Source organism: Lampetra planeri, chromosome 1 (genome assembly GCF_965212315.1).
Source record: "Lampetra planeri chromosome 1, kcLamPlan1.2.h2, whole genome shotgun sequence".
NCBI lineage: Eukaryota > Metazoa > Chordata > Hyperoartia > Petromyzontiformes > Petromyzontidae > Lampetra > Lampetra planeri.
This window is the reverse complement of record NC_136107.1, coordinates 12,766,184-12,786,942: the sequence shown is the minus strand read 5'-3', so window position 1 is coordinate 12,786,942 and position 20,759 is coordinate 12,766,184. Positions and strand designations below refer to the sequence as shown.

The window sequence follows — 20,759 nt, the reverse complement described above, 5'->3', positions numbered from 1 at the left end:
TGAAATACATGCAAACATGAAAGTATCTAGATTTACATTTATATTCTAGATAAACCAGAATTGTATTGTACAATATTTGCCTTATTGTAAGTTTGTACGAATATAAATGTGTAGTGTGTCCAACTGAGTCGCAGACGTTATCTTGGGAGCAACCCTATTTATTCCGCATTAACACGCAACACAACACGATCTACACACGGGTCTCGAATGCCCATCTAACCACGCTACGGCAGAACTAGACACGGTTTGCTATCCCGGTCCGGACCACAAACAGGGTCCCGGATGGCGTGGCTAGAGGCTTCTTCTCCCCGATGTGGATCTTTGTAACATCAGCACACGAAGAACCCCGAGCTCCTCACGGAGCCCTCGTTATATGCCCCCGGGCTGGAGCTGGCTCCGCGCTTCACCCCGCCCACCTTCCAGGTCTCTCGAGCTCCTTCTCGAAGGTTCCCGAGAGCTCCTTTGGACCACGTGACCGCCCCACGGCCCCGTCCACCGGTGGCCCCCCTCCAATATCGTCCGATCACGTGTCAGCAAGTCAACCAGCGTATAATGCCCCAAGGTAACCCTGGCTGGCTGACGCTCCCTCTCGCTCCCTCACCGGGAGCCCGAACCGCACACTGCTCGCGGTGCCTCCGCGCTAACCAGTGCTCACCCAAGCCCAGCTAGGGCTGGAACTACATCCCGTAACCCGGGCTGCCCGTAATGACAATACATTACTGGCCGTGGCTTCGCAAGCCCCGGCACCATACAGTGACAAGCACAGTCACTACAAATGTGATTTGGGTATTCGCAAAAGCCCTTTCTATGTGAGTGCATCTGCCAGGTCTTCCATCCTCGATGTCAACCTGGCCAAATAATTCTTGCCTTAAGGTTCTCGAACCCGAAGATATCGAGGATGCCAATGGAATGGAAGTCACGCGGGCCATGGATTTGATTGTTTACGTGGCCCAGGAGCCATGAGAAGCAGCGTGAGTACAAGGCCATGGCCAGCGAGTCCCGGTACTCCTCAGCCTGCAAGAGACACACGCGACGTAACGCGAGTGCGATAGAGTCAAGAATGGGCTCAGTACTGCCGGGCAGGGTCTTCTTCGCAAGCACTACAATCCACATGAAGGCCTGAAGCTGTCTTATGTAGGTTGTGCCCATGTCTTTCACAGTGTGGTCTGTCGAGGAAACTAGGGATTGACCGCTGTGAAGTTCTGTAAAACTATATAAAATAATATTATTTCGTGTAATGTATTGTTGTTTGGCATAGAACTAGAATGCATACCTAACAAAAATCGTCCTTGCCTAGCATTGGTTCAAGTAAACCTGATTGTGCTCAGGAGATAACTAATATTAAAACTGGTGCAGAATTTGCTTGTGGTTCAGCCACTCCCAGAAGGCCTATTGACTGATAAGATGTGTATAAAGTATGTTATTATTTAACATGGAGATACAGCTATTGGAAGGAGAGGTATTGTCTGCTTATTTTCCTTAATCATAAATTAATCCAATGTAATCCATTGCAACTATTTTCTTACAATCAAATTTTTATTTCAATTAATTCCAATTGTATCAATCTTAAGCTGATCATGTGAACTAATGTACCGAATGGATAGGGGATCCTGCGTGCAGTGTTCAATTGTGACCAATGCGGTGGTCACACTACTAGTAACTACTAGTGACGTTTAAGTGCAACTGTTTTATGGCTGGGAGGGAGAATGTGTCGAATCTACGCCCAAAAATGAGTGTCAACTAAAGCACAGCGATTTCAAGCAGAGTCTGGATAGCAGATTCACCATAAATCAGTAAAGGGATACGTTTAAGAGCACTGTATTCACCTTGTATGTATGTATAACTTTTTTTGCACCATACGTAGCCAATCGTGCGAATTGGAGGTGCGTACAAAACCAACCTTAGATATACTGTACACCTCTTTTTGTGAAATATGTATTTATCCACAAAAAGTTATGCAGATGGCCATGAATAAAAAAAACACCCAGACTCCCACCTTTACAAATACTGCCCTATAAAAGAAAACGTGCACATTTAGTTAAATCTCTGCGATGGTTGTTGCCCCATTAATATATTTAGTTAGATAGTGTTTTGGCAAAGTCAATTTTCCGAAACATTCACCTGCAATATATTTTTCCTAGTGTTAATGAGAATTGGGGTGGGGGTCGTATCAATATGTTCTAACTGACAAAGTCATCCCTACAGTTCTGTTGAATAAAATGAATGAAATTGCATTTATTTAAATTGACTCTGAAGTTTTGTCCTGAAGTAAAATCTCAGTACGGCCATAGTCTGTACTCCTCCGTACCATACACAGTATGGGCCTACTTGAGATGAAGCATCTGTGCTCATGTGAATAACCCAGTGACGCTTCTAGGTTGCCTCGTGACAGATCCCTTTATGAATCATAACCGAAATGTCAAGATTCAGAGGTGAATGTGCAAGGCCATGCTATTCTTAATTTCATTACATTCCTGCAGAGAACAGCAACTGTTCATGAAAAAAGAAAAGTATTCATCAAGAGAAAAAATATACATTATGATTACAAAAAATACATTTACATTATTTGATCAGATATACATATACTAGAGGAGTATGGCAAGTCGGTGAACTCTATAGAATTGCACAGCAGGTGAAATTCTGAGGCATCACTTGTTAGCTTACAACCTGTGAACGTTTGAGCGATAATTACTGTAACCACATGCCTATTACAGACACGGGACTGGAAAAGGGATGCTGGATACTGCCACTTGTTAAACCTGAAGAAACAGAACATTTTCCCAAGGGGTCTATGTAATGGGAGCGCTAACGATTGTCGTGCCATGGGCAGCAGTGTGACCGGTGATTTAACCTGTCACCTCCTCTGGTTATCTCGGCTCTCCACCCCCTACGCACGTACACCTCGTCCCACATCCTGGACTCTCCTTGCACTCTATCACTTGGTGCTACATCTGCACAGTGCCAGCTTACACCGCCACCTCACTTCACCTCCCCCCCTCTCCTGGGTGTTCATGTGACCGACTATAAGGACAGACCACTTTTTACTACAGTACAGCAAATCATCGCTAATTTAGTTTTATTAATGTATTATATTCCTCCTATGCATCATCATTTTATTTAAGCACCCAGCACATAAACTTCTCATGAATTTCCACTGCGATTTTTTTTCCATTGTGAGCATTAATCACTGTGCTCACTTTTGTAAAGGACATGTTTATGTTTTTATATAATTTATCTCATGAATGTCACCATTTATCTTCTGTCCCTTCACTTTTTTTTCTTTCCGAGTTAATGCACAAATTACACGTGGAATTCTGAGGAGGGAGATAACATGGACGCTATGTATAACCAAGATGGCAATGAGAATGACTTTGGAAAGGAAAATGACTAAAAGGATGGTGAGGATAGTATTACACACAGTTCTTATGTAAACACACATCAAAGCCATATGCATGTTTTGATTGGTTTAAAGTTTAACACGCACATCCACCACAAATGGAAAGCAATTTCCTTCTATTCATCAAGGGAGGACTGATTGGTATAATCCAAAAATATTTTGCAATAGAAAACTTTAATGGCTTTTTATTTGCAAACACCAAGGACTCATGAACCATGCAATGTTGTACAGTTGCTAATGTTCAACTCTACAGAAGTTATACATTTATATTCACCTAAAATTTTAGTGGCTACATGTTGTGCTGTGTAATGGTGCAGATTAATGCTGCTTAAAATCCCTGGCTTGTGCTGGTTATTTCTGGTTCCATACCGAGGCTAAGCAGAGGTGATTTTGGCACAAGGGAGAGTGGGAGTTGTAAGGAGCACGAACATAGTTAGGAGGTGAAAGAAGAATGTCTAAAGCCAAACTTTGTGATGTCAAAAATCCATTTTGAGTTATGACAGCACTGTGAATTGCCGTTATACCTGCCACGCACTCTCATGAATCATTTTGTGGGAGGAAAATGCTGGCAAACAAATGTAGTTCTTGCTAATCTCAATATGCCAGGATCATGCAAGATGTATGAGGTGAGATGAATGTTTGACACACATGATCAAGTTAGTTACTACTAAATTGTCCATAGATAAAATATGTCACACACTCACCAATGTAAACAGGGATGTTTAGGACAATGAAAATCAGTAGGCTAATAGTACCAATGCCAAATTTAGGCCAGTGTTTATAACTTCTTTCAGAGACCAAAGCAATTGTATTTAATTATTATTTCATTTTTATTTAGGATTAAATGGCATCCAACAGCTGGTTTACAGGACTGTCGTGTAAGAGGAACACGGTTGCATACCCGCTGCACATGTAGTTGATAATGGAACATCCGAAATAAACATATTGTAAGATTACCATAACATAATGTGCACTCTGTAGATGATAAATAGCATTTAAAGTAACATTAATTTGAATTGTGAAGCTACGAAATATATTTCAATTTATGGAAAAGGTTAAGACTTTCATATCAGCTAATGGATTTCAAAGAGAACGTTAATAAAGAGCGTGGCATTCAGGACGAATGGGCTTCCTGCCCAGGCACTGAGCCGCTCGCCGAGACGCCAACATAGTTCACCTGTTGCACTGAAAGTCGCGTGCGAATGTCCTCTCCACGTAGGATGATGGAGCGACGTGTAAGGACCTCAACCACCAACGTGGGTTCCACATGAAGAAGCTCCGCCACGCGTCCCAGCTCTGCAAATTCGGGGGTGGGGAGAGGGAGAGAGCTCGAAAATGTACTGGGGGTGGCCACGTGTACTACAATTCACACTTCATATGATGCAGGGTGGCATCAGTTTAAGATAAATACTCGGCAAAAACGACTATGTCTGCCGACTGCGGTGGTGACTATTGTAATTAATCCAATCTCGCTGGAATTTTTTACATGACAGGAGATTAAATGTCAAATTAGAATTGTTTCTTCTTCTTGAATGAGTGTTACACGACATTCATCTCTGATGATGGCCTGAAGTCGTGAAAATTTCTAATTTCCTTTGCAGAGGCAGGTATTTATAAATACAAAGGAACGATGAGTCGAGGTGACCTTCACGGACTTTGAATTTCTAAGCGTTTGGGTAGCAAACTATAAGAAGTGCACCCCCTCAAGGAAGCACACATAACGGCAGAGTAGGAAAAAGATTCAGACTTTGTCCCGGCCACACAAATGTCTTTTCGATTGTCGGGGAAAGACTGTCTGGGCTGGAGAGCTGGCATGGGACCAGGCGTATGCAAGGTAATCCCAGGGGCGGGCTCCCGAATGCCTCCGCAAAGGCCTAGCTGGCACCAGTCCAAGCAGCACACCAGTCCAAGACACGCACACAATGGACCCACAGGGCCGTGAATCAGCAAAATCAAATCGAAAAGAGACCTTTAAGGAGCAGGAGCATGCTTACAGCAGAACTGTGTGTGGTTAAGTGGGCATGAGAAATAGGTCATTTAAATGTTCCCATGATCCTAATCCGCCATCAATACTCTACATTCAGCGCCTATCAATATACAAGTCATATTCAAATGATTATAGTCCTCACTTTACTCTCGGATTAGCATCAGTTTAGTAACAATACTCCACTTTGTAATGGGAGATTGAAATTCAAAAGGTCTATTTTCATTATTTTTAGCTGAAAAATATGTCATGGGTGAGACTTACAATTTAGCATAACAGAACCACCCTGTCTCTTCTGAGCCAGACTTATGCTTCAATGGTGAACTATAAATCTGTTTATTCAAACTGCTGATACAAAACATATCATTGACAGCATGACTGGCATCACACGAGGCAACTTGCTGTTATTTATTTTCATGGAAATGAGATTGAAAAAATAAGGGTTTAAGACAGTTTTTGCGCTAAAATAAACTAGATTGCAAGAGTAGGAAAAGTCACGCATTTCAAGTTGACTTTAGGCTGTTGAAGGCAATTTTATGTTAGGGCAGAAGAAGCTATTTATTAAGGCATATGGAACTAACTCCTAAAATAAGATATCGTGTTAGATGCTCAGCTATAGTTAATATAACATAACCAAAGCAAATATTTCGGTACATAACTAAAACATGTTTTACATGTAGTATGGCGGCTTTACTCATAACAGTCAAGTGATATTTGTTAATTTCAAATGTCTTAAAATACTTTTCTGAACAGTGAGAAAGGTTCAGGTCCAAGTTCACCAAAAAAGGCTGAACGAACAGCAGATCCTGGTGCCCGTTGCACCTAAATCAAGTTCAACTCCTCGCACACGTGCTCAGTTTCCACGAAATATACCTCAAATCGCACGCCTATTTTGTCAGGCGATGACCCAAGTTGCAATGCAGATTGTGCGGGTAACGTTGGATCGGGCAAAGTTGGCTCGAGTAGGTGGAGACCCGTACGACCTCCCCCCCCAATGTAGGGATATGACCCCAAGGACCCACCCGGGTTGCGGGGGTCGAGTTGCGCGCCCCCCACGTTGGTGAAGGTCATGTTCCCCAGGTGTATGATCCCGGCCATGAGCTTCCACAGCTCGTCCACCTGGCCCTCTTGGAGGCCGAGCGCATGCAGGGACGACTGCTCGCAGTGACGCACGCATAAATGTGCGCCATGCAACCGTCACACAACAGTCACGGTAGCACAGCGGAGAGACAATGGAATGTTCGACATGGACACTACAGCATGGAAGAATGCAACACTTTTCATAAATATAAGGTGTAGCAATTTAAAAGTATGTAACACCAAGAATGAAGATACTGCATCATATTGGTGACTTGATGCACACCTTGTAATATGGGATGCAACTCCACCTTGTGTGTGTGATGCACGGATTTAATGACACAGGCAATGGCATGTTCAGACATTGTGTTTTCAGCAAAAACTTAGGAGAAAAAAAGCAAACATACACAGCCTCAACATTTCACCTCACAAGCAATGGAATTAACGTTCATACCGAGACTCTGTTGAATGTGTCCTTATCGGAAAGAATGCAGTCCTGCTGGTTGAGATAGCGATGGCAACCAACATCCGAAAAGTATAGCCGCTCTGAAAACAGGTTGTATGAACTATCAGTCACGGACTGAACATGTGTGAAAAATGGTGCATGTACTTTGTGAGCAGAGTTATAACTCCAAAACTGGAATAGTGGTACCATCAGAGTGAAGGTAAATAAGAGTGGGGGGGAAAAAACGTGGTTGACTTGAAAGCAATGTTTCACACGTGTTGGGTGACAACAAATCATGCTTTGATACAGATTTAATTTTGTAGGAGCTTGTATGTCAAAATTAATGTACTTTATCCCCCAATCCATGTATCATTTGTGTGGTCTAAAATGTATTTGCTCTTTGCTGATGAATAACCATGCAGTTGTACACCAGAATTCTAACAACGAACTTGCATCTACCAGGTCCCAAGCTAGTTTAAAGTAATTCCGCATAAAAACAACAGCACAGAAGATGAATCATCGCTAAAATGCACTGGCAGAGGCAGGTTATCCACACACATCGTGACTGATTTTTTTACCAAACAAAAACTACTTGTAAACCATTATCCAACCTTTACTTAAATAAGGAAACTAAATATTTCCTGTAATTCACCACATCATCACCAATGGCTGTGCTCTCAGCTATCGTCATTATACACAGCCGATGTATTCTGTTCACTAAAGCTCTGTCTGTAAGCAGTCTGTGCACACTTCCCATTAACTTTAAAAGGGACAAATTGTCTCCTGTTAGGGAAGTGAAGTAACCACCCACTCACCCATCTGTTGCCTTGAGGCTCCAGCCAGAAGAGCATAAAAGATGTGAAAGTTCCTGTCTCCTGGGTTCTGCTGGACCACACGAGTCTAGGAATAACAAGAGTGAGAGACCAGGTATCAAGAGGCTCTTAAAATTCAATAACTGCCACAAGCACTGTGTAAAGTATACACACTGATTATCAACACCCAGGACCATTGTAAACTTACATATGTAAAGTATTTAAATTGAAAATATATGTGAATGATATTTCTGAAATCACGAGCAAAACAACTTATAACCAAAAATAAATTGACTTGACTTATAATGCTAGCAAGTAAAATTTTCTACGACTCTATACACCTCTATGTAAGGAACGAAACAGTTAGACTTGTTTCATTCCTTATATAGAAACAGTTAGACTTCTCCACAAATATGGCTGTCACCTGATGAAGCTAGTTGTAATTACTGGCGAAACGTCGTAGATTGTAAATGTTGTGGCTTGGCTCTCCAACATATCGGTGTGCTGTACTAGTAACGAATTGGCATGTTCCTGTTTACGTGACAACCCTTACTAGTTGGCTGTGTCGGGTGGTGGTGGGTTTTAACGACACATTGATATATTTCCACGATCTAACCCAAAAAAACCTCTATTATGGTTGAATTTTCTCAATAAAAAATATCATGAAATGTCTTATATCCAATAGACTAAACCTAAATAGTCAATGACATACCAAACATTTAGCATGCTTTATTTATACACAAAAGAATGTTCACTTACCTTTTCTAGTAGATCTGAGCAGTGGTAAATGTATATGGTTAAGAAATACTCAAAGTAAACCACATCAATGCCTTACAGAGCCATGCAATGCAGTGTTACTACTCAACCATCTTAAAGCGATTTCCTGCTTTTGCAGGATATGGGTAAATACTATGAAAATGTCAAACTCAGCCATTAAGAAATTAAAGTCAGCATTTAATCATGTCACTGTATACATCCATGCCTAAAAACATTATGATTTTAACAATAAAAGTTGAAATGCTACAACGTTGTTTTGGATAAAAAGATGTAAAATTATGCAATAAGCGGTACCTTTAAGTTGTTACTTTACAGAGTAAACAATAATTTAAAAAACATTTGGCCACCAGAGGTCAATATTTAGACTTGGTGGTCTGGCAACCATACCTACCACTTTTGCCTGTGACAGCTCCCAGTTAAATATGTCTACTCACACTGCTGCACAGTCATCAGCGCTTACTTTCAGCTCAGTGCGTCAGGGTCGACAACCCGGAAATATATCCGCACACGGCACACAACATCTGGTATACCGCTCGCTATGGCCGTGGTTACTAGTCATGTGCCTACTTAATTTTACCAGTGACCTGGAAAATATTCAATGAGAAATTAAGCCCTCATCTCGACTGAGCCCAAGCTACGGTCTTGTCAATCGCAGGGCCTGGCTATGCTAATCTAAGTCTCTTGTAGTGACGGAGGAGGATACAGTCGAGCACGACGCCACCCTGTATGAAACCCGCACGTGAGAAGTGCAGCTGGACAAGCTTCCCCACGCGGCTCGAGTTGTCGTTGTGAGCTGTGCGTGCATTCCCAAAGGCCTCCAATACCAGCCTGCACAGTCACAGATAAAGGCAGGGAGCGTCACCAGCAATACACTTCCCAAAGTGTTCTATTAACGTGAAGGCTTTAACTTCCAAACACAATTACAGGTGACAGAATTAGATAATACACCAAAGATGCCAGATTTAGACTGGAAAAAACTGTCAGGCCATGGTTTCTTTTAGCCTGTTAATGAGCACCGATTTCAGTCAAAATGACACATGATGAGGTAGTGTGAGCAACACTACACTTTGATATGTTTGTCTCCCAAATGCTAATTTTGCGCACACCAAAGAAGGTACTTATTTTAGAATAAGTCCACCTACAGAAGGCCTCGGCTAGGTTCCAGTCACGAATGGTGCTGTGCATGGCCAGTAATCAAAACCATTTTACTGATTGACATTTTAATGTGAATGTTACATCTACCATATATATACACGAATATCGCGTAAATGTACATACACTGTATACACTGCATTGTTATATTTTTCTGGGGTGCGTATAAGGTTTAAGCAGTTATCGGTATTGCTGTGTGTGGTGGCGTAAGCCAAGGCATCTCCATACCCGCACTCTACGAGGGCCTGCTGGACTGCAGTGACCCTCTGACCTCTGGCAGCTGGCAGCCCTGGCCCGCAACCTCCTTCTCCCCGGCCCAGCGCAGGACAGCATCGGGTGGCGGCTGTGAGGTAGCCCAGGAGGAGCTTTGCACTCTCGGTCTTTCCGGCGCCGCTCTCTCCACTGCAGGGAGGCCACGGAGAAAATCACAGCAAGGCAGTCAACGGCATGGCTGCCATTAATTAGCGGTGCTCTCATTTGTCGGCGTAGACTAACATTTAGTAGGTATTAAGCGCGAATTCTACTTTTTTGCACTTCCCACCGAATGGTATACAGTTATTGCTAGGAGTGTTAGGAGCAGAGTCGGGAAGATGAATTTACTGTACTGCTGAAAACATTATATTCATCACCACTGCGGTTTTTCGTTTAAGCATTAAGCCTCAAACATTATAAGAAGATTCACATCAGAATCTGCAGAAAATAGGATTAATTAAACTTGCATGAACGGTGTTTTCTACATTAGTGAACATTTAAAGTTTCTAAGTTTAAAATGTAGACACACATTACTATAAATACTTGAATAAATTACACATTGTAAGCACAATGCAAGAGACACAAAACAGGCTGCAGATTTGCTCAAAAGCTTTGCTTGTACAAGGCTACTTGTGTTCCCCTTGGACTAACGTGAATGCACCCAGTATGTTTGCTCAGCTTGGCAGGTGAAGCCAATATTATCTGTTTGCCCTGGACGGCTGTAAGGTCTCCACCAGTGCAAGGAGCCATGAGAACAAAGAGAAAGGCTCACATTCACTGATGGTGGCATTTTAAACCCCTTAGAGTGCCACAGAGGGTTTCAGGCATATCACGAGGCGACAGGCAGGGATAGCGGACTAATGAGGTTTGCAAGCGACATGGGGGGGGAGGGTCGAAGGTTAATGGGAATTTGTTCAGAAGAATCTCCAAAACGATGCTAACGAGGAACGTGACTGCTTTCCAAACCACAATCGGTTCCCTTTGCAGCATCAGCTGTATTTTGCTCAAATTGGCCAGTCAAACTCACGTTGGCCCAAAGTGTGAAAATTCTTATTTACTACACAAGTAAATGCTATTGGGTAAGTATTTTGTAATAAAATCCAAGCATTAACCTAGAAGCTTAGTGATCCTTTAACAATGTGTATACATGATATGGTTTATAATCAAAATGCCTAATAGATAACATTTGCTGTGTGCTTGGATATAGTAAAAAACATTGCATTTTTTTAATTGTATTTCCTGTGTATTATTGAGTTTGTTCCGCATATGTATGCAGTACTCTTAGTGCGTGCTGAAGCATTGACAAATGTACAATCTTTCATGACTTATACTGCATATTTTCGCACTCATCAGTATACTAAACATAATGCCCCTCGAATAAGCTAGCGAACAATGTTGAAAGCTGCCTATACATTCCCCTAGCACGTGTGTACCATGTGTACTGAGAATTAAAGGGACACAATGTGCAACGAGGGAGTTGCTCCGATGTTTGGGCAACGAAGCGTTTCTTTTATCACCACCTACTGCGTGCTGAAAAATTCTAGCAATGCTCGGCCTCACTACGTGGCCAGACTGGGGGACCTTGGTCAAAGTGAGAACCAATGTGACTCATGTTTATGTATGTTTTCTTTTACTTGCATACCAAGTTTTAAACGGTTTGATCAGGTTGACAAGTATGAAGAATGCCTAGCTTCTCAGTGCACTGCTCACAACCGTTCGCTGAAAAATTAAAGAATTCAATTTAAATCGTTGGCTTACTTGCTAGATACATTTTACATTTACATAAAACATTGACGCAGAGTTGTAATTAAAAATAATAGCAGAAAGAAAAACAATCTAAATAAACGTTTACTATTGAAAAAAGTTACCATGTCCATACACATCCATATCCTATCTGTGGTGCTTGAATGGCCATAATATACATATAAATTATTTAAAGAGGAAGGCGTTGCATTTCAAAACCTGTCTCACAATGGAATAGAAAGTGTAGTTTCTGTTGTCGTGTGCAGTGCGGTGTTTTAAATGCAAGCACACTTATCAATGATTAAAGAGCCCTTCCCCGACAACAACACATGGCTATAATTACCATGGCAGAAATATTGGCCCTACTTGTTTGCTGCACCTGTGCACATTGGACACCCATTGTGCCGTGCCCTCTTTTGACAACGAATTCCCAATATTGATTATAATTAGCCCAATGGCACTGAAACTATACATTATTTATAGCCACTTTTTTTGTGTAACCTTTAGGTAAAGTCAATAATAAAGTATGCATAATAAGGTGTGCCTGCCTGTCCAGTGAGGGTACCCAGCAATACCACCGAGTTAGTGTTTCTAAACAAAGCATGAGGATAATTTAAGATGCACTGTCAAGTAATGTATAACACACTATATCTGACTAGACTATATCTGACTAGCTGTTACCCTAATCATTAAAAACCTGGACAAATACATGCTTCCATCAGATCCCACAGATGTACACATCAGCATGTGGTGGTGGCAGTCAAAACAAGATATTAAAATAAACAAAATAACCTTTATTGCTTAGTTTTTTAATATTCAATCATCACCATTTAATAAACTATTAATTAACACAATTAAATGATTACTAGAAGTGCAATTACACATCGATTAATATCAATTAATAAGTGCATGATACATGCATTGCATTGTGTAAGAATCTATGTTTTTATTGCGGTATGTTGTACATAGTGGGTTCACATGACTCCTGCAAATGCTAAAGGTGGCTAGATTTACCGAGATATTATGTTTAATTGAATCACAATCCTGAATCATGGTAATTCATCGAAAAACGCGAGGGAGGGGGGCATGATTGTTACACTCACAGTAATTACTGTATAATATAAACACGGAGCTTGAAAACGTCCAACACTGGACAATGCTCTGTTAACCAGATTGCCACTTGTGTCCACACAATCTGCTGGACAAGGCACACAAAGGTGAGATACCCACCTGATGAGCACACACTGGCCACGGGTGCGACTCCACAACCCCCGGTAGAGTTCACTGGCCATGGCATAGATGTGGGAGGGCAACTCTCCAAGCCGGTGGTGGAGGTAGTGGCAGAGCGGAGTGGCACCGTACAGACCTGGGATGCTTTTGTATGGGTTCACGGCCACTAGTACAGGTCCAATGTACGTCTACAGGGTTTAGGGAATACAAATTGGTATGTTGTAATGAGTGATTATATCATGTCGAGTCTAACGCACAATCAATACCTGTGGTTTTAAACGAGGGAAAACTTCAGTGAGATACAGTGGGAACAATACAAGTGTAAGCATATGTTTATTTATGAATTAATATTAAACTGTCATTACCGTCTCTATTATTAAGAAAGGTACAAATTCCCACGGGTGATATGTTGCAAAAATTGCATGAATATTTACATTTGATGCTCATGTCTATTTTTCACATGATTTAACGGTATTAAATAAATGCAACAAAATAATCTGTTATTTTGACCAATAAATGCATCACTGAGTGGATCATACTCACATATATAATATCGTGCTTATAGCGAGAGTGCAGGACCTGCAGAATGGCTTCCTCGTTGACCTGCTCCAGCTGTGACAGATCATCCATTGCCTCAACGGGGTCATTTATTTTTCTCAATTGAGCCTTTTCACTTGTTTGCTTATTTAAGGCACAAAACCTATTCTCGGTGATCAGCTTGACACTATCAGTGCTCTTGATCTCAAAAGCTAGAGGAGTGTCATGCACAGGCAAGAGTGGTATGGGAATGCCCTTCACAGTGAAAGTGTTAAAATTAGTGTCTTCCTCAACCATGCCAGCTATGGATTGAGTTGTGTTAACATCACACCCTGAATAATTCGAGATCCCTTCATGACATGGTATCAATTCAAAATTACGGCTCAAGTTATCCACAATTAGACTGTCTTGACCTTGCCATGTCTTTCTAAAATGTCCACTGAAATGTTGTACCACATGCTCAGCGTCCATTGTGCCAGTGCTATGTATTTCATTGTGAAGAAGAAGCTGAATGCTTTCCACGTTGTGAGTATGTGTTTCCTTTTGTGTTATATTCCCATTGGACAATGATAGATGTGTATTCGTTGATGACGTTAAAGGAATATTCTCTTCAATTCTGGGTCTCATCAAACATGGACTGCTGTCCTCACATTTATCATATTCCAGACACCTGTAGATGTCCTTCTTACCCATTCGCATGTAACCACCTTTGCTTCGTAAAGTCACACTCTCTTCTCCGTTTGCTGGACTCTGAAAATTACTACTGTGCTCCTCTACAATTGAAAGCACATTCATTTTCCCTGAACGATTTCCACCTGGGCAATTTATCTCTGCACAAGCTGTTTGAACAGCTTTTGTGAGACAGTGTGCGACTGCAGAACCTTTGTCCATAGTAATCTCACTCAGTGTGCTGCTCACGTGACCTCCAGAGGCCAGTGTATTTGTAACAAGGTTTGTTTTTCTGCTCCACATCTCAGATTGCTTCAAATGACATCGCGCTGGCTCTATCGTCTTCTGTAGCATTATTGTTGTCGATTTCTGTTGATGTAGCAGCAGGGTGAGCCCATACCATCAATCCCTGAAAACAATAGGTTGAGATTAATTTCTAAATATTCATACATTTTTACACAATTTACCTTTGATACGAACGTTTAACAAATAAATATATGGTCACATTTCAATCTGAGTAGGTTAAAAATGTAAAGGTAGAAAAAACTATCAAAATGGATTGTGATTAGAGTTTCTTTCAAATATATTGCAATGACAACATTCTATACTTTATTGCGATTTTACGCCAGTAGATATTTGCTTTAATAGCTGTGTTTGTAGTTTATACTGCAGTATTACGAGTTAGGCATAATAAGTGCATTAAACACATGAATATATTGAAAACATGTTATAAACATTGACATAGGAGAAAACATAAAGACTTAAAAGTACAGAAAATAGCACAGAGAGATGTATGCTTTAAATTATACCGAGAAACAAATATAGAAACACATCAATCAGAGAGCATATACAAGTTAGAGATATCATATTCACTGTTAAGAAAAGGCAGTGGGGTTTAGGTAGCACACGTCGCTACACGAGGGTGATGGTGACCGTATGGCAGCCAAAGTAGACAGCACACCTGAGAGAATGGTCACCATGGAGATGGAGTGATGAGATGACGTGCAGGAGCGAGATGAATGGTTGCATCGCGAATACCATTATGGACGTGACAATGTCAGAAGGCCTTTATCCAGCAGTGGATGAGATCATCGCTGTTGATAACATATTTTTTTTTACATTGCATTGCTTTGATCATGAACACTTGAACACTATAGTGGTTTGTAAGGCATATTGATACGTATTAAGCTAAATTAATAACATTTAAAACGAGTGTATGTTATGAGAAGATTAACATGTGTAGAGAAGTGCATCCTTCAAGCCAAAACAATTGTATACACAACCAAAAATTACCCAACAAATGTAAACAGCAAGTGCTGTGACACCATCAACAGAGGGAAATAACATCTGCTTAATTTTAAGGCTCCAATCATACCCCTGGGCTAACATTTTTTAATCCATATTTCCAAGAACTAGTAAGCCTTACTTGCAGTAAATTACATGTCCTGTTAAGACTTTACATATTAAAACAAAAATACTGGACTGGCACCATGCCACGATGAAATGGTCAGTAAATAATTATTGGTCTGACATCTATGAAATGGCACCAGCATGTGCTGGACAATTCATTTGCAGGTTGCAGTGATGTTACTTCAGCAGCAATTAATACTATAATTATTTTATTCACTTGGCCCAGTTCTGCATTGGATGGGATCGCTGGCTGGGAGCTGACTGTGCAGATATCGAGTGAGCAGAGGGTATTTAAAAAGAGGGACAGAAATAAAGCCTGTAACATGGGAGTGGCAATTAAATAAGCACTTAAAGAGTTGAGAAAATGTGAACTGCGCAACAAACATTCTCGGGTTATTTAATTTATTTTATGAAAATGTATTATTGTGCATGTATCGTCATAGATCATTTATGATTGTGCAAATAATTTAGCCTTGTATATCACAAAAGCATTATAAAAGTAACTAACTATTTCTGAATGTAACGATCATTCCATTAAATTGTATATCAAATTATGATCGAGAATTTTTACTTAAAATAATTTTAAACCTTTGATATGTACATTCAATCATCATCCTGAATGAAGATGTTCAATAAAGAATCCCAGCTGCAAAATCAAACTCATGACTTAGAAACTGCAAGTCGGAACCTCGCAGTACTCTTCAATGTTCTCAGAGAAGCTGTAAATAATTATTTACTGGGAGAAGTCTAATGAAAACGGCGAATTATGGCAACATCAAGCAGGGTCAATGTATTGTCTGCTCTATCTGGCTCTCGTGAAATGTTGGCGGACATTTTTCATAATTTTTAATTGGTTTGTTTTTATTGCACTAATACAAAATATATATGCAAAATTGCCAAATGGGCTGTTAAAGATGTTTTAATCTGAAAAATGTGGCCAGTGACCACCGCACAATATCCCCTCTTAAATAACACCGTCACTTTTAAGCACCACCACTCGCTAACTCAACTAGAATGATGAGACCCAGTTGACTGTCTATCTGTAGCATACAAGCAGAGTTTATTTCCCCCCAAAATAGTTGGTTCCTCTCACAGGCATCCATCTGGCTAGCGCTCACTCACATGCTGAAGCTTACCAGAATTCTGTTTTCATCACTGCATGCATCACATATTTTACTGATATATATCTATTCACGAATCTCGCAATGAATCAAAATGTGTGCTAAAATGCACAACACATTTATTTTGTGTACTCATGCAGTTATGAGTTATGCTGAAGTTGTAAAAAAATATACATTAAGCTAATTTTAGGCACTTTTTAAAGTCTCTGTAAGGAGCAATTCAGTGCATAACTATTTTAGGTCAATAATTGATTTTCACCAATACATAGTTCTGGACAGAGATTACGTACATGAATTGGAACAATATAGCATGACGACTTAATGTTTAACAACCCGCCTTCATAATTGTGTGCACTACAAAGGTAAAAGTGCAACACAGCACACATAGTAATTCAATGAACATGTGCTCTTTGCTATAACTATAACAACTGCATACACGCACACATATACTCACTTTGGCTATAGATCATTTACTGTGATGCTACCGGCAGGCAGTAGGCTAAAAAATGCCCAGCTGAGTTTTTGAATCAAGTACACTCAACAGAAAAGTTAAGCTCAGCAGGCGTGATCACTAGAACTGACATTATCTCTGGCAGTGCAAGAAAACTGCATTGCAAGTGTGACATAACATCAAAGCCTATCTGTTCGTTTATAAAAGCCTTTATGGAGCCTTTCCTGTTTGTATGAATAACACAGATCTCCATGCTACGTGCTTTGTACCAATTTTAAAGCTTTTGTTTGGAAGAACCCATTCTAAAAAGCTGAAACATTTAAATTTGTGAAGCTACACAACGCAGTGATGTATCTTGCTTGAGTAAATATTGTAACTACTTTAATTTTTAAACTGAAATTGATCATGAATAGTAACATATCAATCTGCCTAAAGATTAAAGTTTGCTTTTTACATTGTTCAGAAACATGGGCATTGATATATAAAAAACATCTAACACACCTGAAGAGTGCTCAGATATGCATGAAGAGACGCATACTTGGAATTACATTAAGAAAAGTAGGTTGGCTTGGGCAGGACACGTCTCTACAAGGGATGATGGCCAGAATTTACAATAATGATGGAGTGGCAGCCAGAGAAAGGAACACGTCCGAGAGGTTGTCCACCGAGCATATGGAGTGATTAAATTAGCTCGTGTGCAGGTGCTAGCTGAATTACAAAAATTGTAGGAGAATGAGAGATACTGATGGCTTAGAGTGGACCTCACCCAGCAGTGGATTGAACCGGACTAATGATGGTGATGAGTCGTACTTGTATTGTTTTAAATAAAGCTATTAGACAAGGATAAAATACATGTTTATGCCATGTTTTTGAAATGTAAAGTGAGATGTTTCTGAAATTAAGTGCAATCTACTGAAGACGACTGTCACCGGATCCCCTCTTCCAAACGCCCCTAAAATACAGAGTGATATTGATCAGCGCATAGAATATTATTTTAAAATATTTTCTTTTAGTTCTGTCCGTAGCCGTGACGAGGTTCACAGATGCACCATATCACTACAGTTCATGTTTATAAATTGGTTAGAATTGATAAATAATTCAAACCAACCCTTTGCGGCTCAAACATGACAGCATCTTTTAAATACTGGTCTCAACAATATATATTTTTTAAAAAGTGCCCTTCCATTTACAGTGAGTGTGGCTGCACAAACACCACAATTATATCACGCTGTGACATTTCCATTCTATTTTATAAAAAAATTTATGTATGTGTAATCCAGAAGCCCAATATGCCATACTTCCCCATGTGCTTACTGGACATTCAATTATCGAGTGGCCATTTTGGCACAGCAAAGCCCTAAGGATGTTTGAAATGTACCTATCCTGTTTTTCTCCAAACCTGATCACCAAATTCAAATATTAGTAGCAAACTCCGAGCAATTGTATATGTCCCGTGATCTGATGCACTGCTCTCCAGTTGCTACGATGATTTAAGAGGTGGCAAGCAAACAGGACTAAAGTAAATACATCTGTTGCCTTTGGTGTCGCATTCCATATAACAAGCCGCTTGCCAATTTGAATTCTCTCCATATGATGTGTACACAAGTATATGTACAGTACACCCGTTTGCTCATCTGTTTCAAATGTAAAAGATAAGCTTTTGGTTTTGTAAGGTTTGATGTTAACAAACTAAAAAGTTAGATTAAATAGTGTACCATCAGACGGCGTTAATACCCAAACACATTACAACGGGATGGGGAAAGGTAAATGTGAATACTGCCACCTATGGCTTTTTGCTGAAGCAGCGTGGCCAAACAGCGCATCTGTTTTACGACACAAGGACCCACCACTAATTGTCCCTGGCAGAATTTAGTCCACAACCTTGAACTGGGGTATGGATATAATTGCTTAATAGGGTTAGCTATATTTCTTCGATCCAAGTGAAACCCGTTGAGAGGATGTGTATTTTAGAACGGAGCCCTGGAAACAACAAATGTTGTTGGGTATAGAACGACGTTATGAAACCTTTCATGCAAAATTATTAAACAACTTCAACGCTAACCACATTGGTTTGAACAAGATCAATACATATACTGTAGTGCCTTTCAGGTTGAAATGTACTTATTTGAAATACTGTATCTCAAAACGTACGGTACCGTTTGACAAGCAGAGTATAACAATACGACACTATATTGTAATAACGTTAACTTTTCAAGTCACAAGCCAACGCGCTACAAACCATATCTGTTGTCATAATGAAAGTGCCCAATTATACTAACCGACTCTGTGAACATGTTTACCTGTACAATCCACGCACAAAGCACTCGCGTCTCACGCTCAGGAGACGGATGGCTCGAGCCGTGGAGCCACGGGGCACCCCTCTCACCACTCTGGCAGCCGCAGCAGGCGCACGGAGGGCCGGGTGACCACACCTGCACCTGTCCCTCCCCCACCACTCATCATCATTACCTTGCATCCGCAGGGTGGCACTTGTCGGTGCGAAATTCCCTCTCACCTTTAACCCCCGGTGTCTCTTGCTCACCCCGACGCGTGAGGATGCAAATAAATGAATTTGCCCATGTGATAATGGATAATTAAGCTATTGAGTGAATCCTCATCCTCCCTCCTGAATTTTATTTCCTCGCCCCCTCCAATGTCCCCATTATTTTCCACGTATCGTACAATTGCCCGGCCTTGCAAGGAGGTGGGGTGCCCTCCACCTTGACTTGCTGGTGCCCAATCGAGCAGGCACGCCGAGTGTCAACTCACCGAGCGGGGAGGGCCTCACACTCACACTTTTCACCACGGGCTGTCCCATGGCCGTGCAGTTCAGCGTTGTGAGTGGTGGCCAAGACTACTCCTTTTACTGTTAGCACCACCCCTCTGTGGATAAACCCCACCCCAGAGCAAAGTGTTATTGCAGGGTTTCCACACGAGATGATTTTAACTCTAAATATTGAAAGTCTGTGTATTTTTTTTTTCGTTTAAATTGAGAGTAAGGTCATTTACATGGATTCTCTCCGCTTGAGATCGCGTTGCATTTGAGTCATTTAAGAGTTTTTTTTATTTAATATTCAGCTTTAATATTTAGCACTATTTGTTGTAAAATTTCAATTGTAATCCTTGCCCGTCCCGACGAGTTATGTACGATAGGTAGAGGCAATGGCAACATTGATTTGAATATATTCAGCCATTTAAATTAAACATGTCAAGCATGAGGCTGGGGAGCAACCTATCCCTTGTATGCTGCTTGTGTGTACATATATATGTACACGGGTAAAATTGTTAACTTGACACGTTCTCTTCATATAATTTAAAGCAGTGTTCACTAATTGTCAGAGGTGGTGGGGTTACTTTCGCCGATAAGACATCATCAGTGTTGAGGGCCGTCACACATTTGAACCATTGGGTTTGTGACAGCACGATGGTGAGGGGGGGGTAGCTGCTCACCCATGATAGTGGATTGTTCGCCTTTTGGCGTTCTCTGGTCTGATACTGGTGAAACGAGGCCCTAAATAAAGGTGTCTCTGGTGTAGGCCAATCAGTTTGAAAGACAATGTAATGCAGACATTATTCCTTGCAAAAGGCTTCTATTTGGTGTTTGAACATCTTAACACCTGTTTATTTTCAGAAATAGTAAAACCTCTTATTTTTTCATATGATGGGGGGTGTTTTGACATTTGTGTATTGTCGGGGGGGGGG

At 40.8% G+C, this 20,759-nt stretch overlaps 1 protein-coding gene across 2 annotated transcripts; it reads right to left on the bottom strand.

Moving 5' to 3' along the window:
• Positions 1–138: 138 nt before the first annotated feature.
• LOC144718194 (unconventional myosin-X-like) lies at positions 139–19,924 on the bottom strand. 2 transcript variants are annotated; one of them, XM_078593894.1, is made up of 12 exons: positions 19,827–19,924; positions 15,037–15,169; positions 13,413–14,484; positions 12,870–13,057; positions 9,873–10,046; positions 9,196–9,320; positions 8,475–8,488; positions 7,719–7,803; positions 6,913–7,004; positions 6,404–6,536; positions 4,575–4,693; positions 139–1,014 (listed from the first exon to the last, which is right to left on the bottom strand). In XM_078593894.1, exons 3-12 carry the CDS (start codon positions 14,427–14,429, stop codon positions 844–846), a joined length of 2,118 nt encoding a protein of 705 aa, XP_078450020.1. In that variant the 5' UTR covers positions 14,430–14,484; positions 15,037–15,169; positions 19,827–19,924; the 3' UTR covers positions 139–843. The 2 variants fall into 2 exon arrangements, with proteins under 2 accessions (XP_078450020.1, XP_078450021.1); XM_078593895.1 differs by lacking the exons at positions 13,413–14,484; positions 15,037–15,169; positions 19,827–19,924 and having other exon boundaries at positions 144–1,014; positions 12,870–13,396.
• Positions 19,925–20,759: the final 835 nt, after the last annotated feature.